The sequence below is a fragment of the Dipodomys merriami genome, unplaced genomic scaffold (genome assembly GCF_024711535.1).
Source record: "Dipodomys merriami isolate MVZ:Mamm:240054 unplaced genomic scaffold, mDipMer1.0.p SCAF_30, whole genome shotgun sequence".
Classification (NCBI taxonomy): domain Eukaryota; kingdom Metazoa; phylum Chordata; class Mammalia; order Rodentia; family Heteromyidae; genus Dipodomys; species Dipodomys merriami.
Window position 1 is genome coordinate 7292645 of NW_027204493.1, and position 21972 is coordinate 7314616.

Genomic DNA, 21972 nt, shown 5'->3' on the forward strand with positions numbered 1-21972 from the left:
TAGTCCATTTTTCTTGCTTGTCAGAATTTCAACACTTGGCAAGCTGAGGGTCCTTATGTATTATCTCCAGTGTATAGGTTTTGGGTGGCTAATACGTGCTTTACAAATGCTCATTGGATAACCAGGCTTATTGGAAACAGGATTATTTTGAAGATGGCTTAAGTTTGTGTTCTGAGATTCAAATCAGTAATAGCTATGCAATATCAGATGAGCTTCACTTTATTTCGAGTCTCTATCTTGTCATGTGCAGGAGAGCAAACAGTCCAGTTCACTTCCAGGACTGAGTGTGGCTCACAGCGATTGAATGGTTATCATTGATCAGAAGGTGGTCTATGAAACAAGTCGAGGGACTAGAACAAAAAGCTGAAATGAAACAAACACATCCAGGAGATATTGCACAGACAATTCTGGCTTGGATTAAGAGGACAACAGCAAAATGGAATGATTTTGTAATCGCAACTGTGAGAGTGGGCAGAGCCTTGATTAGATTGAGACTCTCTAGGCAGTATTCTTGGCTGTCCAAGGAAAATGTTTCCTATGATAATAGAATTACAATGAGAAAAACTCTACACAACATAGAAGCAAATACTAATCTGCCAAGCATCTCTATAACTCTGTCTTGGAGAAAAAGTGCAAAATGCAAAAGAGTCTTTGAAAGTCTTGGGCTGTAGAAAATATTGACACCATGAAGAGGAAAATCTGACTTAGGTCTACAAAGTGAATCTCAAAGCTTTTCAGATCTGCTTCTCTGCTGTTGGTTGTTGAGTTTTGTTCATTGTATATTATGTTCCTGCTTGTGATTTAGTGACGAATCCAGGAAACAGGAACCCAGCACCTGGAGAAAATGCAGTGGAGTGCAAAAGCGACTGTGTTTCTCTTCTTCCTCTAGCATGCCTCCTTACTTGGAGGCATTGCAACTCTTTCTATCAAGAAAGTAGTTTATTTTCTTAGTCCTTAGAATGGCCTTTGTGATTTACTGTGAGAATCCAAATGTGATAAAAATAATCGTGTGCCATTCCTGAAGGTATACGTCAAGAGACTGTGCACATTTTTTTGCAATCACATGAGGGTGAGACTCACTCTTTTGGCGAGTGAGAACACAGGCATAAAGCTCGCTAATCAAGTCCGTCCTACATAAGCCAACCTCTACAATACCCCTGTGAGCTTGGCTGAACTGAGAAGACTGTCTAGCTGAGCTCCACCTAGCCAAGTGTCAAAGTATAAAATAGTAAACTAAATGGGTTTCTACTATTTAAAGTCACTAACTATAACTTGATATCCAGCAAAAGCGAACTGGCATCCTCTTATTTGTGCTTAGTGTAAAGGCTGACAACAATCTAGGCTGCTCACTGCTTAAATTACTCTGCTTACCCATATTACCATTATCCTGGCATAAGCCTGTGGAGTCTGGGAGCTGTTGGATCAATGTTATGCCATAAAGTGCAAAGGGCAAGTTTGTGCAGAAATGAGGTTTTGCTCATGAAATCTTCTTAATGGGTGTCTGCGGGCCTGGAAGGCTAGTTTGGAGAATCAGTATTCTACACCAAATTAAAGTCAACCAGTGAGGAGAATTTCAAAAATTAGATAGGAGAGTTGAAAGTTAATAATAAATGAACTGTGGGGGAAAACAGCAATGGAACTAATTAAAAGTTAAGAAATGTTTTTATAGGAAAATTAACTTATGAATGATATTAATGTAATGGTAATTTAACATATAAATATAATAAATATATAAAATATATTACATATTATATATTATTTATTTTAATTACTTATTTTATTGTTATTTATATATAATATATAATATATAATATATTATTATATAATACATAATACATAATATATGTAATATAATAGATATATTACAAATACAAATATATTATAGAACATATATTCTATATTATATATAAACATATATAAATAAATATATAATGTAATACATAAGTATATAAACCATGATCAAAACTACATTTACACTAAGTTTAAGCCTTGTTTCAGGCACTTTACTAGTATTGTCTATATTTTGTAATGTTGAGCCTTCGTAACAGGAAAATCCCCAAAGATGGGTATTGTTTCTGTCCTACAGATGATTATGCTGAAGATCTAGAGAGGATCATTGTTCTCCCCAAGAAAACTATTAGGAGTCAGTAGAAGACACTGGAGCCAAATCCCATTTAAAATAGAAGACTAGGGAGTGGAAGGCTATGGAGAGGTCATTTATAGTTAGAAAAATGGAAGAACTGGCTGTTGAGTATAATATTACTTCCAAGATTTCATTAAACTAGCTTATTTCTGGTAGCTGACCTCACAAGACTGGTACAATGGAAACTAAGATATAAGCTAACATTAACCAGCGATATGGCAGACAATATCCATTCTTCTTCATTCTGTACAGGAGAATCTCTTTAGAAGGTACATGCTCTTGCCTTATTCCTTGAAGATAGGCATGGCTAAACACTTAAGCACGTTTGTAAGATGAAGGATGTCATAGTGTTCAACTTTCAGTAAGTGATCTTTAAAAGGAGGGAACTTTTGTGTGTGTGTGTGTTGTGTGTGTGTGTGTTGTGTGTGTGTGTGTTGTGTGTGTGTGTGTGTTGTGTGTATGTGTGTGCATGCACATGCACACATACATGCACATGTGCATGTATACGTATACTGGGGCTTGAACTCAGGGTCTAGGTGCTGTCCTGCCCTTTAGCTTTTTGCTCAAGGCTGATTGGTGTTCTACCAGTTGAGCCACAGATCCACTTCCAGCCTTTTGTTGGTTAATTGGAGATAAAAATCTTATGTGTTTATCTGCCTGGGCTGCCTTTCAGACATGATCCTCAAATCCCAGCATCCTGAGAACTTTAAAAAAAAAATGATTTTCTACTCCTTTTGGTTGCAATATAGATAAGAAGGTAGATCCTAAGGTCCCTTAGCTGAAAAAAAAACCAACCTTCTCCATGGAGGTATTGCTGTAACTGTTCATTTGCTGGCTGAAATCCTGACTCAGTTGAATGGTCCAGGCCATGTCATTGATTTTCCATAAAGATTCTTTAAGCAACTGTGAGAGAAAGTGGAATACAACCATATATAGCTGATAAACTGTTTTTTTGTTAGTAAATGGTTGTCTTATCTTTTAAAAGTATAAATGTATATTAAATGGGATTACTTCTTTTCTTATAAAATAAGCAACTCCATTGGAATTCTTCCTCTCTACTTATTAAAAGAAATAGTAGCCAGGTGCTGGTGGCTCACGCCTGCAATCCTAACTACTCAGGAGGCTGAGATCTGAGGATCACGGTTCAAAGCAGCCCAGGCAAGAAAGTCCATGAGACTCTTTTTTTTTGTGTGTGTGAAACTCTTATCTCCAGTTAACTACCAGAAAACCAGAGTGGTGCTGTGGCTCAAGTGGTAGAGTGCTAGCCTTGAGCTGAAGAGCTGAGGGACAGCGCCCAGGCCCAGAGTTCAAGCCCCACGTCTGACAAAAAAAAAAAAAAGAAAAAAGAAAAAAGAAAAAGAAATAGAGAATGTGATACTCTTATAAGTAACTAATTTTTTCCCTCTTAATAAGTGCTTAAAGATTTAAAGACAAATATAATTTGTAATATAAATTGAAGTTAACATTTTCTCAAGTGTTGATAGAGTTGGGAAGTCTTGTAAAATTGGTTGGGTGAGCAAGTGCATTTCTGCCAACTTCCATGGTAGTAACAGTATTTCTGATTTGCCACCAATTGTCTGAGGCAGAAATATAGTGAGTCCTCTGAACTCCTGTCCTGCTTCCATTAACAGTATGTAAAAATAATTGGGGGGGAGGGGGGAGGCTGGGAAGGGATGTGAAGGGTAAACAAAGGAGGAGGCTGCAATGCTTGGTAAGAAATGTATGCATTATCCCGCCCATGTAATTGTAACCCCTCTGTACAGTATGTTCTCAAATAAAATAATATAAAATTAAAAAAAAGAAAAGTACGCATTATCCTGCCCATGTAATTGTAACTCCTCTGTACAGTATGTTCACAAATAAAATAAAATTAAATTTAAAAAAGTATGTAAAAATAAGGACAAAATCCACTGTAATGAAAACATATATTTTTACTATATTTTCCCACCTGAAGCTTAGAAAAGGCACTAAATAGCAAAACTAGTGAAAAGAGTTGCAAACATTGAGAGAGCTAATCTAGAGGGCCTCTTAGAGAGAAGAAATTAAACACTGTTAGAATGATAAGAGAAGAAGATTTTTGCACATATTTTTTTTTTAGGAAAATCAAACTATACTTCTATATAGTCAAGATTAAGAAAAAATACAATATTCTCTCTCTCTCTCCCTTCCTTCTTTCCTTCCTTCCTTCCTTCCTTCCTTCCTTCCTTCCTTCCTTCCTTTCTTCCTTCCTTCCTTCCTTCCTTCCTTCCTTCCTTCCTTCCTTCCTTCCTTCCTTTCTTTCTTTCTTTCTTTCTTCCTTCCTTCCTTCCTTCCTTCCTTCCTTCCTTCCTTTCTTTCTTTCTTTCTTTCTTTCTTTCTTCCTTCCTTCCTTCCTTCCTTCCTTCCTTCCTTCCTTCCTTCCTTCCTTCCTTCCTTCCTTCCTTCCTTTCTTTCTTTCTTTCTTTCTTTCTTTGCAGTTCTGGGGCTTGGGTGCAGTCCCTGATCTTCTTTGACTCAAGGCTAGCACTCTACCACTTCAGTTATGGCACAACTTCCAGCTTTTTCTGTTTATGTGGTACTGAGGAATCGAACCCTGGGCTTCATGCATGCTAGGCAAGCATTCTACCACTAAACCACATTCCAAGCCAGAAATGCAATATTCTGGAGGCTTCCTGCTAGAGAAGGCAACTCCTTCCTAGTGAAGACTACTATTCCATAATGGTAGCTTGAGGAACTAGGGAAGAAATTTTTACAGAAGGCAGGTAACGTAAGAGAAACATGAATTTAAGAGGAGAAGCAGGTCTCAGAATGGAGGTCCAAGTGAGAAGAGTGGTCACTTTCAGATCTTACATTGGTTACAACTAACTGCTGAGGGCATTTACATTGTGACAGTTCTGATCTTTATCTCTTTTATATAACAATACTAATGTGTTCAGGAAGAAATCAGAACCATCCTATTCACAACCACTTCAAAAATACCTATGAAAAACCAAGGAGATGAGAAAAATTCCAATAAAAACTATAAGTCTCTGAAGACAGAAAACTGAAGACATTAGAAGATGGAAAGAGATCTCTTGTTCCTGGATCAACAGAATCAATATTGCGAAAATGACCATGTTACAAAAAGAGTCTCAATGCACTTATCATAAAAAGTTGAATGATGTCATCTGATAAAGGCTGATCCATTATAACAATGAGATGTACAAGACACTATGTTGAAAACGAACTTTACGACTTGGAAATAATTATATTAAGTGAAGTAAGCCAGGCCCAAAGAAACATAGGTCCCATGGTTTCCCTTATTTGCAATAACTAGTATAAGTCTACGACAAGCAGAAAAGGTCAAAAGCTATGTACATATGACCATATAAGATGATGCTAAGCGAAATGAACCCCAAGATAGGGACACAACTAGTTTTTTCTTTCTTGCTATTGTTTTTGACATATTTATAATATACTATGTGATTTTTTGTTTTTCTGGTATGTTCTTCCCCCACGGTATAACCCCTGTTTGCATTGTATTTGGTGTTGGTGCCCTGAATCTTATATATACACTTCTCTAAATTGGGGAGGGAAGGAAAATAACAAAATGTTGAAATAAGGATACAGGTTGACCCATTGTGACAAACAGATGTACACACTAGGTTGAAAGCAAATTTTACAACTTGGGGCGGGGGAGGAGTTGGGGGAGTTGGGAGGGAGGGGATGGTAGGGGAAAAACAAAGGAGGAGGCAAGAATGCTCCATAGGAAATGGACTCTTTACTCATGTAACTGTAACCCCTCTGTACAGTATTTTTACAATAACAACATAAAAAAATGAACTTTACAACTTTGGGGTGGGGGAGGGAGGAGTTGTGGAGGTGGTAAGGGAAGGGATGGTAGAAGATAAACAAAAGAGGAGGTAACAATGTTCAATAGGAAATGTACTCATTACTCATGTAGCGGTAACCCTTCTGTATAGTATTTTTACAATAAAAAACATTACAAAAAGTTGAATGACATTGTCCACAGAAATACCTATACAGAAATAGAAAAGAAATCCGAAAATCCATATGGAAGCACAACATGTCAATCCTGATTAAAATTCTAATTCTGAGGTGTCACAGAATTGTGTGATTGTACCTGATTGTACCTGGTTTCAAATAATACTACAGAGCCATGGTAACAAAAACAGCACAGTCCTGGCATAAAAATGCACAAGTGGAGTAATGAAATAGAACAGAGGTCCCAGAAATTAACCTAAGCAGCTACAGCTTTCTAATTTTTGACAAAGGAGTCAACAACTTATGTAGGAGAAAAGGTAGTTATTTCAACACTGTTGAGAAAATTGGATATCCACATACAAAAGACTGACCCCAGCTCTCTATTTCTCACCCTTTTAAAATATTCAAAATGGATTAAAGACTTTATAGAAGACTCTAAACTTTGAAACTAATAGAGAAAACATTGGGAAAATACTTCAAATTACAGCAATTGGTAACAAAGTTCTGAATAGGACTCCAAGACTCAGGAAGTAAAAGAATTGGCAAATGTTGTTGCAGCCAATTTAAAGCTTTTGCACTGAGGAAAAAATGATCACATCAAAGACACAGCTAATGGAATAGGAGGAAATCTTTGCTGCTATTCACCCAGGAGATAATTAATATTCAGAATTTATAGAGAGTTAAAAATTTAATACTAAAGGTATAAATTGTCCAATCAATAATCAAACAGAATATTCTACTGTGTATGTGCTGGGGCTTGAGTTCAGGGCCTACACATACTCTCAGCTCATGGCTGGCTTTCTACCATTTGAGCCATACTGCCAACATGTTGCTGGTTAATTGCAGATTGAGTTTCGCAGACTATTCTGCCTGGGCTGGCTATGAACCTCAACACTCCATGTCTCAGTCTCCCGTGTCACTAGGATTACAGCCATGAACCCAGAAAGAATAAAAAATGGCCAATAACTAGGTAGAAAAATGTCAACATGTTTAGCAGTTGGCCAAATACAAATCAAAACTACACTGAGATTCCATTTCACCCAAGTGAGAGTGAGGTCACCAAAGACAAAAACAAAGAAAAAACCACAATCAATTAATGGTGGTGAAGGTGTGGACGAGAGAGAGCCATTATATCCTGCTGATAATGATGTGTTGTTTAGTGTAGCCACTATGGATATCATGGTGGCATCGCCTAGAAAAACTAAAAATAGATACTATGATAGGATTTTTCCATATCACTTCTGGTTATATACATGTGAAAGAATTGTAGTCAACATACAGTAGAAATCCTTGCATACCCATGTTTATAAATGTATTACTTGCAATAGCCAAGTTATTGAATCAGCCTGAGGTCCCATCAACAAATACATGGATTAAAAAGGATATATATATATATATATATATATATATATATATATATATCTCACATAAACGATGTGACATATCATATAATGGACTGTAATATACCTATACAGAATAACAAAACTATTTAATTTTCAGGAAAATGAATGGAACTGGAGACCATCATGTTAATCCAAGTATTCCAGACTCAGAAAAACAAATATCACATATTTTCCTCATGTGTGTAATCTGAAAATGTTGAAAGGGATGACATTGATCAAGATTGCATTGTATTCATAAACCGCTTTGTTAAATGGCACAAACACACCAACAAACCTAAAGCCATAAAAAATAGTATGGGGGCTGGGAAGGTGGCTCAGTAGTAGAGTGCTTGCCTTGCATGCATGAGGCCCTGGGTTCGATTCCTCAGCACCACATAAGCAGAAAAAAAAGCTGGAAGTGATGCTGTGGCTCAAGTGGTAGAGCGCTAGCCTTGAGCTGAAGAGCTGAGGGACAGTGCCCAGACCCAGTGTTCAGGTCTCACAACTGGACCCACCCCCCCCCAAAAAAAAACTAGTATGAGCACTATTTAGGAAGAGAAAAGGGATCCAAAAAAAGGGAAGGGACATACAAAAGAATAATGGGGACATGAATATGATCAAAGTACACTATACACATGAAATTACTTTGTACAATGAATACATCACAAGAATGTTCTCAGGTGCTGCCTCAGAAGCTAGGATTCTAGAAGAGGCCTTGATAGGAGGTGGAGGAGGTTCTATAGAGAGGTCACTGGAAAATGTAAGCTTTAAGAATCCACAGGAAATTCCTATAAAGACTGCTTATGAACTGAAAACCTGCTATTCTAAAGCTCCCTATCCTAAGCTACTTGACCTCCTGTAGGCTTCTGAAATTGAAATCTGTTCAATTCTATCTGCAACTTGCTAGCTCTCACATTTGGCATTGCCTGTGGTCCTAGTAACTTATAAAAAGCCCCAAAAGTTTATAGCTGAGAGAGGAGATTCTTTTCTGGAAAAGGCTTTCATTTTTAGCAATCAGAAAAAAGACAGAAACATATAGAGGAAGAAATAGAGTTGCATTAAGGAACATAAAAGTGGAATTTATATTAACTTGACTGTGAATTGTAAAAGAATACAATGGGCATGTGAGGGAAAAAAAATCTTGACTTAAGAAAGAATACTAGTAAGTGAAAATTCTTCAGGACTATCACTCCTAATCAGATGAAAAACTAAAGATTGTTATTCACATTATGGTGAGGTAAGATGCATTAACCTCAAGAAATCACTAATAGCATTTTAGTCATTTGCTTTGGTAAAGTTGTACACAGCTCTTTGTAATTGAGCTTTTTTAAAAAAATTTTTTAATTGTGAAAATACTGTACAGAGGGGTTACAATTACATGGGCAAGGTAATGAGTACATTTCTTATCAAGCATTGTTGCCTCCTCTTTGTTTCCCATTCCTATCCCTTCCCATCTCCCTCCCCTCCCCATTCCCCCCCCCCCCAAGTTGTAAAATTCGTTTTTCGATATAACGTCTTGTACATCTCATTGTGCTCTATTTAAATCGAGTTCTTTTACTAGTCTAGCTGTCAAGAAGAATAACTTTCAGTAATTTTTCTATCCATCTTCAACAATTTTCTAGGAGGCACCTTACCTGAAGCAGCATGGTTTCCCAAAGCACAATGCTAGCATTCTTTCCTAGAAATAAAAATTGGTGTAGTAATTGAAAAATAAGCCAAGATTCAAAAATTGCCTTAGCAGATTTTTAGTGGACGTTAAGAGTTTTGTTTCATGCTTTTTTCTTAGAATTGGTATTTGAGATGAAATTCATTGTGTTGGCAATTTAAAAGTGGTTGTAAGTGGAGAGAGGGTCTTCAATCTGTGATAAAATCTATTTTCTTTTAAATTTCACAAGTAATTACTAAAGCAATGATCATATTTTGATATTGCAATACGGATAATGGCGTTTTCAAATACACAAAGCCAGTTGCTCTAAATACAAAAAATTCAGAGCAAAACTAGACATTTCTGTAAAGCAGGAATCTGATCTCCTCATAGTATGAATGTCAGTAGAGAAATAGAGGATAGTCAAGAAAAAATATATTGGTTTACCCTGCACAACAAGTTCATCATTTTAATTAAGATGAGAAATTTTGCCTCATGGATTTACACAGAGAAATGGTGCATCATATCTCTTCATATTCTTTCTTTCTTTGGTAATATTCCAGCCCCACCCCTTTATACCTTCTAGAGGCTGCAGGAGCTCAGGTAAGCGTGTTCTCCACAAGTCTACCAACTTTGGATGAATTATTCCAGGGAATAGCTTCAAAAGTCCTATTGCACCAGCCCCACATAATTTCCCTAAACTAGCAAGCATAGATATTACCTGAAGAAGAGAAAAGAAAATTTCTCACCATCAGTATTAGAAGTATATAAATGGTTTACCACCTTTTCTCCCTCCCATCTCTTGGTCTCTCTCAGAGAGGAAGATGGAAAAAGAGAAGTTTCACATTTCGCTTGAATTCTAAACTGGATAATCTTTAAACAAATCAACTTAGTGTGCTTGGTTATTCTAGAACAAAAATCAATACTTAGTCAATCTTCTAGTTTTCCCCCCCTGAAGACAAAGGTAAAGAAATACATGGAAACCCACCAATGAAAAATAAATGGAAAGAACCACACTTAGATATTAAGTAAATAAATTCCACATTGTTTTAGATGTGTAATTTGTTTGATGTTATTTATGGATGAGATTCAGCTCAGGCTTATTTCAAAATCATAAAGTTTAACAAGCATTTCAGAGCATGAGGCGAATCTTGCCGTTAATAAATATTCATGAGTTTCATTAGTACGCCAGAAAATTTATCATGCCATTTTACTGTTCCTTTTGGTTTGAAGTCCATGTGCAATTTTATTAGCATTTTATTGTGAACTGAATTGTTCACACCAGCTTGGATTTATCTTCCAATGGTCCTTTGTGACTCACTCACCAGGAGTCTTGCTAGTAGCTGATGTGGTGAAGGAAGATTCACTAGAAAAGAAAGCAATTTTCGTCATCACGGTGGGAGCTAGAAACATTGAGGTTGGGGCTGGGTGTAAGAGCAAAGGATGGTAACCTTTCTGGAAAGAAGTATCTTGCAATAGAAAAGCTTTACTTTGATGATGAATGTACAAACCAGCTCCTGTAGAGATGACAAGTGCTGTTGACTGGTTGATATCATGCTTCTTCCTTTCCTCTGCCATAACCAGAATTCTGATGATATTAAACAGGTGCTCCAGAGTTCCTGTATATTCTACAGGTACCACAAAAGTCAGGATTCTTGGCCATAGTACCTGTGGAAAACATAGGTCAAGATGCGAAGCTTTACTCCTCCTTTCCCATGATTTCTCAAATCCTTCCCTCTGATTTACAAACCTTTTATTCAGTTCTCATTCTGTCACTCTGTGGGTCAAGCCAAAATGACATCATTAAATAAAATCTCTGCACAGTGTATTTATTTTTGGGTGCTGGTTGCAGTGAATGTTGGTCAATGTTTCGCTATGGGGTTGTCTTGAATTTGGGGCAAGACAACTGTTCCAAGCACTCTGGCCAGGCTAATCTTCCTGAGCTCACTGAACTAGTGTCAACATTCCTCGTGACATGTAAAAAAGGCCTCACATATTTCCTAAAACTCCAAGGGTGGCGAGCAAGTGTTCCAGTGGACAATGACTGGGAGAGGATAGTGAATGAATTATTGTAAGGCTCTTTGCTGTAGGTCCTGATCTTTGTGCTTGGGGGTCTACAGTATCTGTAGTTTCTTAAGGTGTCCTAATGGAAACCTTTAAGTCTTCCCTCTTCCTTGTCAGTTGTACCTTAACTACACACTGACAGTATCTCTCTGACACTGCAGTCTATCTCCTACCCTTCCATGTTTCATTCCTAGTATTATGACCCCGATGCACTTCCCAGGAGCTGCCTCAGATCTGATGTGCAGTCTCCATCTACCTGCATGCCATTCTACTGAATTTCTACATCTCCCTTTTCAGTGTTTGGCCCTTGCTTACTTAAAACATTTGTTGTTCCATCAACCTCAGTGTAGGAGTTTGACCTGCCAGACCCTTTATAGTCTAGACTCCTCTGGAGACCATAGTAATACTATTAATTTTGATCATTTACTTCTGGATCAGAAGACTTTAAACTCTACTATCCATCAATAATATCAACATTTATCTGAGTGCAGACTCAGGAGTCCTGTGTGCAGATGTGTTGAATCAGTAGGCTCAGTATGTGGTCTGGAAACCTGCATTTAAAATAAATATTCCAGAGGCTGGGAAGGTGGCTCAGTGGTAAAGTGCTTGCCTTGCATGAACGAGGCCCTGGGTTCGATTCCTCAGCACCACATAAGCGGAAAAATCCAAAAGTGGTGCAGTGGCTTAAGTGGTAGAGTGCTAGCCTTGAGCTGAAGAGCTGAGGGACAGTGCCCAGGCCCAGGCCCCATGACCAATGTAAAAAATATTCCAGAGGCTGGGAAGGTGGCTCAGTGGTAGCGCGCTTGCCTTGCATGCCTGAGGCCCTGGGTTCAATTCCTCAGCACCACATAAGCAAAAAGAAAGAAGCTGGAAGTGGTGCTGTGGCTCAAGTGGTAGAGTGGTAGCCTTGATCTGCAGAGCTGAGGGACAGCGCCCAGGCCCAGAGTCAGGCCCCACAACCGGACCCCCCAAAAAATAAAAAATATATTCCAAATAACTAAAGAACTATAAACTACCTTACATGAAGCCTCTGAGCTACTAAAATTGAGCAGTCTGTTAATTGTATCCTGGCTCTTCTGGGTACTCTGCTGGGTTTTTTTTTGTATGCTTTTTATTGTAAAAATACTGTACAGAAGGGTTACAGTTACACGAGCAAGGTAATGAGTACATTTCCTATCGAGCATTGTTGCCTCCTCCTTTATTTTTCCCCTACCATCCTTCCCTCCTACCTCAACTACTCCCCCTCCCCCACCTTGCCTAAGTTGTAAAGTTCATTTTCAACATAGTGTCTTGTACATCTCATTGTTACAATGGGTATCCCTATTTAAACATTTTGATTTTTCCCTTCCCTTTCCCCAATTAGAGAAGTATATATACAAGCTGCAGGGCACCAGAATCAAATACAGTGAAAGCAGGGGTTATACTATGGGGAAGAACATACAAAGAAACAAAAAAGTCACATGGTACCTTATAAATACATTAGAAGCAATAGCATGCAAGAAAACAAATATTTGTGTCCCTGTCTCGGGTTCATTTCGCTTAACATCATCTTATATGGTCACATGTACACCTCTGCTGGGTCTTTTAGACACTGAAACCCTTTCTCAGGTTGGGGTAATGCAGATTTCACTCCTCCCCCCCTTTTTTTTTGGTCACTGGGCTTGAACTCAGAGCCTGAGCACTGTCCTGAGCTTTTGTGCTCAAGGCTGGTGCTCTACCACTGTGAGCCACAACTCCACTTCTGGTTTTCTGGTGATTAAGTGGAGAGAAGAATCTCATGGGCTTTCCTGTCTCAGCTGGCTTTGAACTGAGTAGCTAGGATTACAGACAGGCAGGACCCCAGCCCAAAGCTTCTCTTAAGGTGCGGATTAATTAGGTCTCCAGGAGGCCTAAAAATGTTTTTTTTTTTTTTTTTGGTCGGTTGTGGCACTTGAACTCTGGGCCTGGGCGCTGTTCCTGAGCTCTTCAGCTTAAGGCCAGTACTCTACCAACTGAGCCACAGCACCACTTCTGGTTTTCTGGTGGTTAATTGGAGATAAGAATTTTTTGGACTTTCCTGCCTGGGCTGGCTTTGAACCATGATCCTCAGATCTCAGCCTCCTGAGTAGCTAGGATTATAGGTGTGAGCTACCAGGCTTTAGTGTTTGTTTGTTTGTTTTGGACATCTTTTCAGGTAAATAGGAAAAGTCTGGCATATTTTGTTAGAACCATATGCACTACTTAATATTTCTATATGGGGTAGGAAGAGAAATATTAAAGCACTTATAAATTGTCAAGCATTATATATATATATATAAATAGTTGATGTTAGTTGCTCAGTTAATAAGTTAATTGCTAAATTAAATAACTAAATTTGAGAAACCATTATGTACTGGGTACTCAACATCACAATACACATCTAAGTCAGAAAAAAAAAGATAGTCAGGCCTGGTGGCTGGCATTCATCTGTACTCCTAGCACTCAAGAGGCTGAAATAGGAGGAGCTCTTCTGAGGCAAGCCTGGGATCCAAAGCCAGGCACTGTCTCAAACAAAAACAGAAACAAACAAACAAACAAAAAACAGTTGGATTCCCGAGGCTCATGTAATTCTAGCTGCTCATAAGACTGAGATATGACTATCCTGGCTGGAAGCTAGTCCAGGCAAGAATGTCCGGGAGACTCTTATCTCCACTTAACTGCCCAGAAAGCCTGGAAGTGGAGCTGTGGCTCAAGTGGTAAACTATCAGCCTAGAGTAGAAAAGCTGAGAGACAGTTCTTGGGTCCCAAGTTCAAGCCCCAATACTGGCACAAAAAGAAGGGAAAACAGACTCCTCACCTGAGGCATTCCAATGACCAATGGGTCTAAGGATTTTAAGACCTTAAGGCTTGTTTCTTGAATACATTTCTCTCCCTTTTCATCCACTGGTTTCACTGGCTTCTCCTGTAAGAAAGATGCAACAGGTAATAGCAACACCTCCCCACTCCTGCTTGGTCCCTCTAACCTTCCTTGGTGGGAAGGAAGTCATACCACAACTCAAGGGGCTCATGGGAACCAGTGATCCTGGTCTCCAACCTCTAATCCTATTTAAAAGGGCCACTTGAAGGAATGAGCTGGAAATACACACCTGGCCAATATACAAAAGCGAAAATTGTGAGACTCTTTCGCTGGTGAGGATCGTCCCCTCTCTGCTTTAGCTCTTTGTCATTTTCTCTGGGGAATTGCCTTTCCAAACACTACTTTCTATAGGAGTGGGTAGCAATTTCAATGTGACTACGTTCCTAAGATTGGTGACATCGTAAATATCTGTTACATTTGAAACATCTATAGGTGGTTGCTATGAGCTGAACGCTTGTGTCTGCACCATGTTACAATATTATAAAATTCCTAATTACTTGGAGGCTAACTGTGGCCTGTGGGAGGTGATTCGGTCAGGGGCGAGGATCGAGTCCTGGTAGGAAAGAGACCACAAAGCTAGCTCTCTGCAGTGGGTGGAGACAGTATCATCTCTGAGGAGGTGGGCCTTCACCAGACTCTGCATCTTGGATTCTCAACCTCCACAACAGTGATAAAGAAGTGGTGTTTATAAGGCCACCTACCTCATCACATTTCCCTCTTTTTAAAAAATCACTGTGTATTAATTGTAGAAAATAATGGGTTTCATTATGACTTTCTCATCCACATATGCAGTGTACTTTGTTCCTATCTGTCCCTGTTACTCTCTTTGGTGCCTTTCCTCTTCTAATTTCACATCACTAATAAATAAATCTAGATTCTGCACAGGAGAGAGCAGTGCACTCTTTATCTTTTTGAGTTTGATTTCTTTTCGTTAATAAGATGAATTCCAGTTCTATCCATCTTCCTGAAAACAACATGATTTCACTCGCCTTTGTAGCTGAAAACTCCATTGTGTCTGTACACCACAATTTCTTTATCCATTCATCCATAAAGTGACACATTAGGTAAATTCCTTCACCTGAGTATTACGAATAGGGTATGACTAAATATGAGTGTATATATATATATATATATATATATATATATATTATGCTGACTTTAATTCCTTCAGATGTATGTCCTAGGAGTAGTATAGAAGGGTAATGTGGTAGTTTGATTTTCTTTTCTTTTCTTTTCTTTTTGAGGAATCACCATACAAATTCCCATAGGTGCTGAACTAATTTACACTCCCACCAATAGCTTATCAGGGTTCTCTTTTCTTTTCTCTCTCTTTTTTTTTTTGCCAGTTCTGGGGCTTGAACTCATGGCCTAGGCACTGTCCCTGACCTGCCTTTGCTCAAGGCTAGCACTCATAGCACCACTTCTGGCTTTTTCTGTTTATGTGGAACTGAGGAACTGAACCCAGGGCTTCATGAATGCAGGCAAACACTCTACCACTAAAGCACATTCCCAGACCAGTTCTGTTTTCTTTGCATCATCTTCTTGATGATGCTCATTCAGACTCAGATGAGATAGGATTTTAGCGTAGTTTTGATTCGCATTTCTTCAGTGAGTAGAGATGCTGAATTTTTAACAAATCCGTTTGTTCACCATTTGTTCTTCTTTTGAGAATGGCTTGTTTAATTCATTTGCCCATTTATTGATTGAATTGCTTGTTCTTTTGATTCCTGGAGTTCCTTTTTTATTCTGGATATTCATCTTGTCTAAGATAAATAGCTGGAAAATATGTTGTCCCATTCTGTAGGCTGTCTTCTCACCTTAGTAATTGCCTCTTTTGCTGTGCCGAAGATTTTAATTGGATATAATGTATTTGTCAATTCTTGCTCTTATTTCCTGAGCAAGTGGAGTCCCATTCAGAAAGCCTATGCTTATGCATATACCGTGAAATGTTTTCTGTATGTTTTACTCTAGAAGTTTTGAGGTTTCAGGTCTTTAAGCCATTATGTCTTGACTTTTGCACAAGGGGAGACACAGGGACCTAGTTTCAATCTTGTCCTATAAATATCTCTCCTATATTTCCTAATTTATTAGAATATAATATCTCCCCTTTCTTCTCTAGTTTTGGATATCTCTTCTAGTTTTCTCTGGGAGTCCCTCCTCCTCCTCCTCCTCCTCCTCCTCCTCCTCCCCCCTCCTCCTCCCCCCCCTCCTCCCCCCCTCCTCCCCCCCTCCTCCTTCCCCTCCCCCTCCCCCTCCCCCTCCCCCTCCTCCTCCTCCTCCTCCTTCCCCCCCCCCCCCTCCTCCTCCTCCTTTCTTCTGTCATGGGGCTTTTTTGCTCAAGGCTAGTGCTCTACCACTTCAATTCTGGATTTGTAGTGCCACTGGAAATAAGAGTCTCACACATGGGGCTGGGAAGGTGACTCAGTGGTAGAGAGCTTGCCTTGCATGCATGAGGCCCTGGGTTCGATTCCTCAGCACCACATAAGCAAAAAAGAAAAAAACCGGAAGTGGTGCTGTGGCTCAAGTGGTAGAGCACTAGCCTTGAGCTGAAGAGCTGAAGGACAGCACCCAGGCCCAGAGTTGAGGCCCCACAACCAGACCAAAAGAAAAAAAAAAGAGTCTCACAATTTCCTGCCCAGGTTAGCTTTGAACCATAATCCTCAGATCCCAGCTTCCTGAGTAGCTAGGATTGATTACAGCATGAGCCACGGACACCCAGACTTTTGGGAGTTTCCTTGGTAGTCAGTTTTCTCTAGAGGGCTCAATCCAGTTTCACTCAGAAGAGAAAACAAAATGAGGTAATAGCAACTGCATCCTGTTGGGCAGCATTGGCTTTCCCTTCCCCTGGGAAGACAGGTGGATCTGTAAGCTGTTTCCTGTTCTCTTCTCCATTGACTTTCTATTTCTCCATTTTTAAAAACTGTCATATCTCTTAATTTCTCATGTTCTTCCTCTCTTTGTTAGCCCTGATATCCTCTTCTTCCTCCTCTTCCCCCTCCTCCTCCCCTCCCACCCTTTCTCCTCCTCCCCCTTATGCCAGTTCACACCATTTTTCTTCCGCAGCCCAAACAGATGAAGGTATTAAGAGTAGTAGTTATCCATGTCTCTTACTTACAATAATCACAAATTAATGTTTGATGACAGCTTTCTTTTCTTTTCTTTTTTTTTGGGGTCCGGTCATGGGATCTGAACTCTGGGCCTGGGAACTGTCCCTCAGCTCTTCAGCTCAAGGCTAGTGCTCTACCACTTGAGTCACAGCACCACTTCTGGCTTTTTTCTTTTTGCTTATGTGGTGCTGAGGAATCAAACCCAGGGCCTCAGGCATGCAAGGCAAGCACTCTACCACTGAGCGAACTTCCTAGCCCCTGATGACAGTTTTCTCTAATTAGAAATGATATTAGCAAGAGGGGATTTGGAGGGCCAGAGGCTGAGAAAAAAAATACCAATAAAGCTGATAAGATTGAAATATAACTTTGAAGTCAGTTAATGGAGGCTGGTCAGTTTTAAAAGCATACTGAGTCAACTACACATTCTATAAGGTAAAACAAAACCACCATGGCTTCATACCAGTTTCTTCTGGGATGCTGCAAACTGGGAGAAGATGTAATCAATCAAGGGCCATCCTTCTCGGGCTTCAACATAGCACTTTTCACACATGCTTTGGATGAGGAGAAGTGTGGAATACCTTACCTGGTGCAAGACCAATACAATTGCAACATTTTAGAGCATTTGGAAATTTTAGTGCAGAATGGAAATTTATTTTTTCTTATCCCATAACTTTCATAAATGACTCATAGATGGGAGTTTTTTTCCAAGAAGTACAAACTGAATAATCTTATAATAAATAGATGAATCAGGAAGTGACCAAGAAAATCATGGGAAATGCTCTCTTTAACCAAAATATGTTTCCTCAACTCCAAAGCTATATCCTCTGTTATTATATATTATAAAATATTGGTAACTTTGAACTAGAACACTGCCTTACTTTAGGATGACAGGTGCCAACCACTCATACCCGGCATACTCTTTTATTCTAATTTTTTGTCCTAATTCTTCTGTTGGCTTCTTCAGTTACTGGAATACCCCTCTCTCCACTTCCATGTGTGTGTAATATATAATATATACATGTATCATTTGGACACACATACATAACATCTATGCATGTTCATATACATCTATCTATCTATCTATCTATCTATCTATCTATCTATCTATCTATCTATCTATCTATCTATCTATCTATCTATCAGCCTATTGCTATTTTAAATATAGGTACTGGAGACCAAGCAAAAGCCTCTTAAAGTTCTTTATCTACTTTCTCTTCCTTTTAAAAAATCACAGCACAGTAACATCATATGGAATGTGAAATCCCTGAAAAATCTCAATTCTAGTCTTTGACCACACTCAAAATGCTACCTGCATGATGTGCCAGAATATCTTCTTTTTATTAAAAATAACACACCCAAAGAAACATAGGGCCCATGGTTTCTCTTATTTGCCATAACTAGTATATGTCTGGGACAAGCAAAAACAGTCAGATAAATTGATGTTAGGCAAAATGAACCCCAAGATAAGGATTCAAATGTTTTTTCTTGCGATTGTTTCTAACATATTTTATAAGATGATTTCTTTGTTGCTTTGTATGTCCCTCCCCCATGGTATAACTCCTGCTTTCACTGTATTTGATGTTGGTATAATTTGTGGAGGGGAAGGGAAAAAAAAATTGTTTAAATAGGGATACAGGTGGACTCATTGCAACAATGAAATGCACAAGTTGTTATGTCAAAAAATGAACTTTACAACTTTGGGGGGGGTGGGTAAGAGGGGGATGGGGGAAAGCTGGGAAGGGATGGGAAGGGGAAACAAAGGAGGAGGCTACAATGCTTGATAAGAAATGTACTTATTATCTTGCCCATGTAATTGTAACCCCTCTGTATGGTATTTTCACAATAAAAAAAATAAAAATAAAACAAATATTTGGTGCCCAAAGCATTAAAATCTAAACTTGTATACAAATATAAATTTAGGAATGTTTTAAAACAAGGCAGACTCTACAGAGAGTAAAATATATAAATTATAAATTTAAATTAGAGTTGATTGAATTTATATGTATATATATGAATATGTGTATGTATATACCTGTAATCATCTTGGTAAAAGAAGCTTTTCCTCTGCCCTTTTTAATGTCAATCCTGACAGAAAGTTCATTATTCTGACATTTTTCACCATAGACTAATTTTTTTTAAGTTTTTTTATTGTGAAAATACTGTACAGAGGGGTTACAATTACTTGGGCAAGATAATGAGTACATTTCTTTTTTTTTTTTTTTTTTTTTTAACGTCGGTCGTGGGGCTTGAACTCTGGGCCTGGGCGTTGTCCCTTAGCTCTTCAGCTCAAGGCGAGCGCTCTACCACTTCAGCTACAGAGCCACTTCCGGTTTTCTGGTGGTTTATTGGAGATAGGAGTCTCATGGTCTTTCTTGCCCGGGCTGGCTTTGAACCACGATCCTCAGATCTCAGCCTCCTGAGTAGCTAGGATTACAGGCGTGAGCCACCAGCGCCTGGCATGAGTACATTTCTTATCAAGCATTGTAGCCTCCTCTGTTTCCCCTTCCCATCCCTTCCCATCCTCCCCCGCCCTCTCCAATCCTCCCCCTCCCTCCCCCGCACCAAATTTGTAAAGTTTGTTTTCCACATAAGGACTTGTACATCTCATTGTTGCAATGGGTCCACCTGTATCCCTATTTAAACAATTTGTTTTTCCCCTTCCCCTCCACAAATTATATCGACATCAAATACAGTGAAAGCAGGGATTATACTGTGGGGGAGGGACATACAAAGCAACAAAGAAATAATCTTATAAATGTGTTAGAAACAATCGCATGAAAGAAAAAAAAACATTTGAATACATATCTTAGGGTTCATTTCCCTAACATCACCTTATCTGACCTTTTCTGCTTGACTCAGACATATACTAGATATTGCAAATAAGGGAAACCATGGGACCTATGTTTCTTTGGGCCTGGCTTACTTCACTTAATATAATTTTTTCCAAGCCTTTGCATTTCCTAACAAATGGGGCAATGTCATTCTTTCTGATGGAGGCACAGAATTCACCATAGACTAATTTTATTTATAAAAGATAAATGCATGACATATATTTATATCTATAATATATCTGTGTATTTATAAATGAATATCTTATCTCTAAATTATTGGATGCAGATATCTGTTTCTATAAATAAATACATCTTTATATACAAAGTTATCCATAAATATATAAAAATATTTTTTCTCACAATACAACACAATAACCACAGGTTAACCCATACATGTTATAAATACATCCATGTATGTACATATATACATGTATATGTGTATACGTGTGTATACATATATATGGTATTGGGGGCTTAAATTCATGTCCTTGTGCTTTTGCTAGCTTCTTTTTACTGAGGCTGATGCTCTACCACCAGAGCCACACCTTAACTTCTGGCATTTTGCTGGTTAATTCGAGGTAAGTATTTCATGGCCTTTTCTGCTTGGGCTGGCATGGAATCATGATCTTCAGATTTCAGCCTCAGGAGTAATTATGATTACAGGCATAAGTCCCTAGCATCTGGCTTGTAAATTTATCACTAAGAACTAAAGAATAAAAGGGCCAATATGAAGTAATTTATATGAATGCATGAGAAGAGAACAATGAGACTTGCTGAAATTATTTTTAAAAGGCGGAAAGAGGGGATGGAGAACCATGAGGGATGTTTGGGGTACATTTTATGCATGTATAATAATGTCACCATGAACCTTACTTTGTACAATGAATATAAGGTAATAAAAGTGTAAAAAAGGCTATAGATACATGATGTACAACCTAATGTTTTGGTACATGATACATTGTATCATGTTCAAAAGTTAAATGTATCTGTCTTAAATGTTTATCATTCCATTTGTTCTAATTTTGAATTTTGTAATTTTTGTTTGATTTTTTTTCTCCCAAGAAGAGCCTTTATGGAGTATGTACTTCTTTAATTTTTCTGCATTTTAATGAGTGTGTTCATGATCTTTTCTCACATGTTTATAATCTACTTTGATCCTATTACTCCTCCCTCTTCTCTTGCTTATCCCCTCTCCTTCCCCTCTGGCTCCTTTTCCCTTTCCTGAAAGTCATGGGGCCTGAACTCAGGGCCTGGGTGCTGTCCCTCAGCTCTTCAGCTCAAGGCTGGCGCTCTACCACTTGAGCCACAGTGCCACTTCTGGCTTTTTTCATTTTGCTTATGTGGTGCTGAGGAATCAAACCCAGGGCCTCATGCATGCAAGGCAAGCGTTCTACCACTGAGCCACCTTCCCGACCCCCAGAGTATACTTTTAGAATACTCTCGTCTACACATCCTGAACATCCATGGTTTTTTCCTCAACAGCAATCTCCTTGGAAACATATACCCATGGATACCATGGCTGGACTACAAGTGTGTAAGTTCTCATAGAAATAAAATAGTTATGCTAAGAACAAGATTCATAAGTTGTTACTTTTGGGATCAGGACACATAATTTCCTAGCTAAGAAATAATATTACAAACCATTTGAAGAATATTGGCATAGTGCTGTGTGGGTGACAGTGTTTTGCCTGAGAAGCACATGAGCACTTGAATTGTATGGAATGTTGGATTCTACCTTCATCTTATCTACCTTCAGCTTATCTTTGTGAAAATGAATTACTTAAAAAATTGCATTGAGGGCTGGGACGTTAGCTCAGAAAAAAAAACCCCAGAAGTGTGGCTCAAGTGGTAGGGCTCTAGCCTTGAGCTGAAGAGCTGAGAGACAGCTCCCAGTCCCAGAGTTCAAGCCCCATGACTGACCAAAAAAAAAAAAAATGGCATCGATCATCAAACTCTATAGTT

The 21972-nt window shown here is 38.7% G+C and overlaps 1 protein-coding gene across 3 annotated transcripts in view; it reads right to left on the bottom strand.

Annotated features, from left to right (window-relative positions):
* The window catches only part of Mroh2b (maestro heat like repeat family member 2B), a 67652-nt gene that overhangs the window by 30958 nt on the left and 14722 nt on the right, over nucleotides 1–21972 (bottom strand). For 2 of the 3 annotated variants that reach the window (XM_070041102.1, XM_070041104.1), the window contains 7 exons: nucleotides 17640–17762; nucleotides 14013–14117; nucleotides 10645–10801; nucleotides 10459–10499; nucleotides 9713–9854; nucleotides 9123–9166; nucleotides 2939–3046 (listed from right to left, as the gene is read on the bottom strand). In XM_070041102.1, the coding sequence (XP_069897203.1) occupies nucleotides 2939–3046; nucleotides 9123–9166; nucleotides 9713–9854; nucleotides 10459–10499; nucleotides 10645–10801; nucleotides 14013–14117; nucleotides 17640–17762 (720 nt within the window). The remainder of the gene's footprint in view (nucleotides 1–2938; nucleotides 3047–9122; nucleotides 9167–9712; nucleotides 9855–10458; nucleotides 10500–10644; nucleotides 10802–14012; nucleotides 14118–17639; nucleotides 17763–21972) is intronic. The other variant, XM_070041103.1, reaches the window with a different exon arrangement.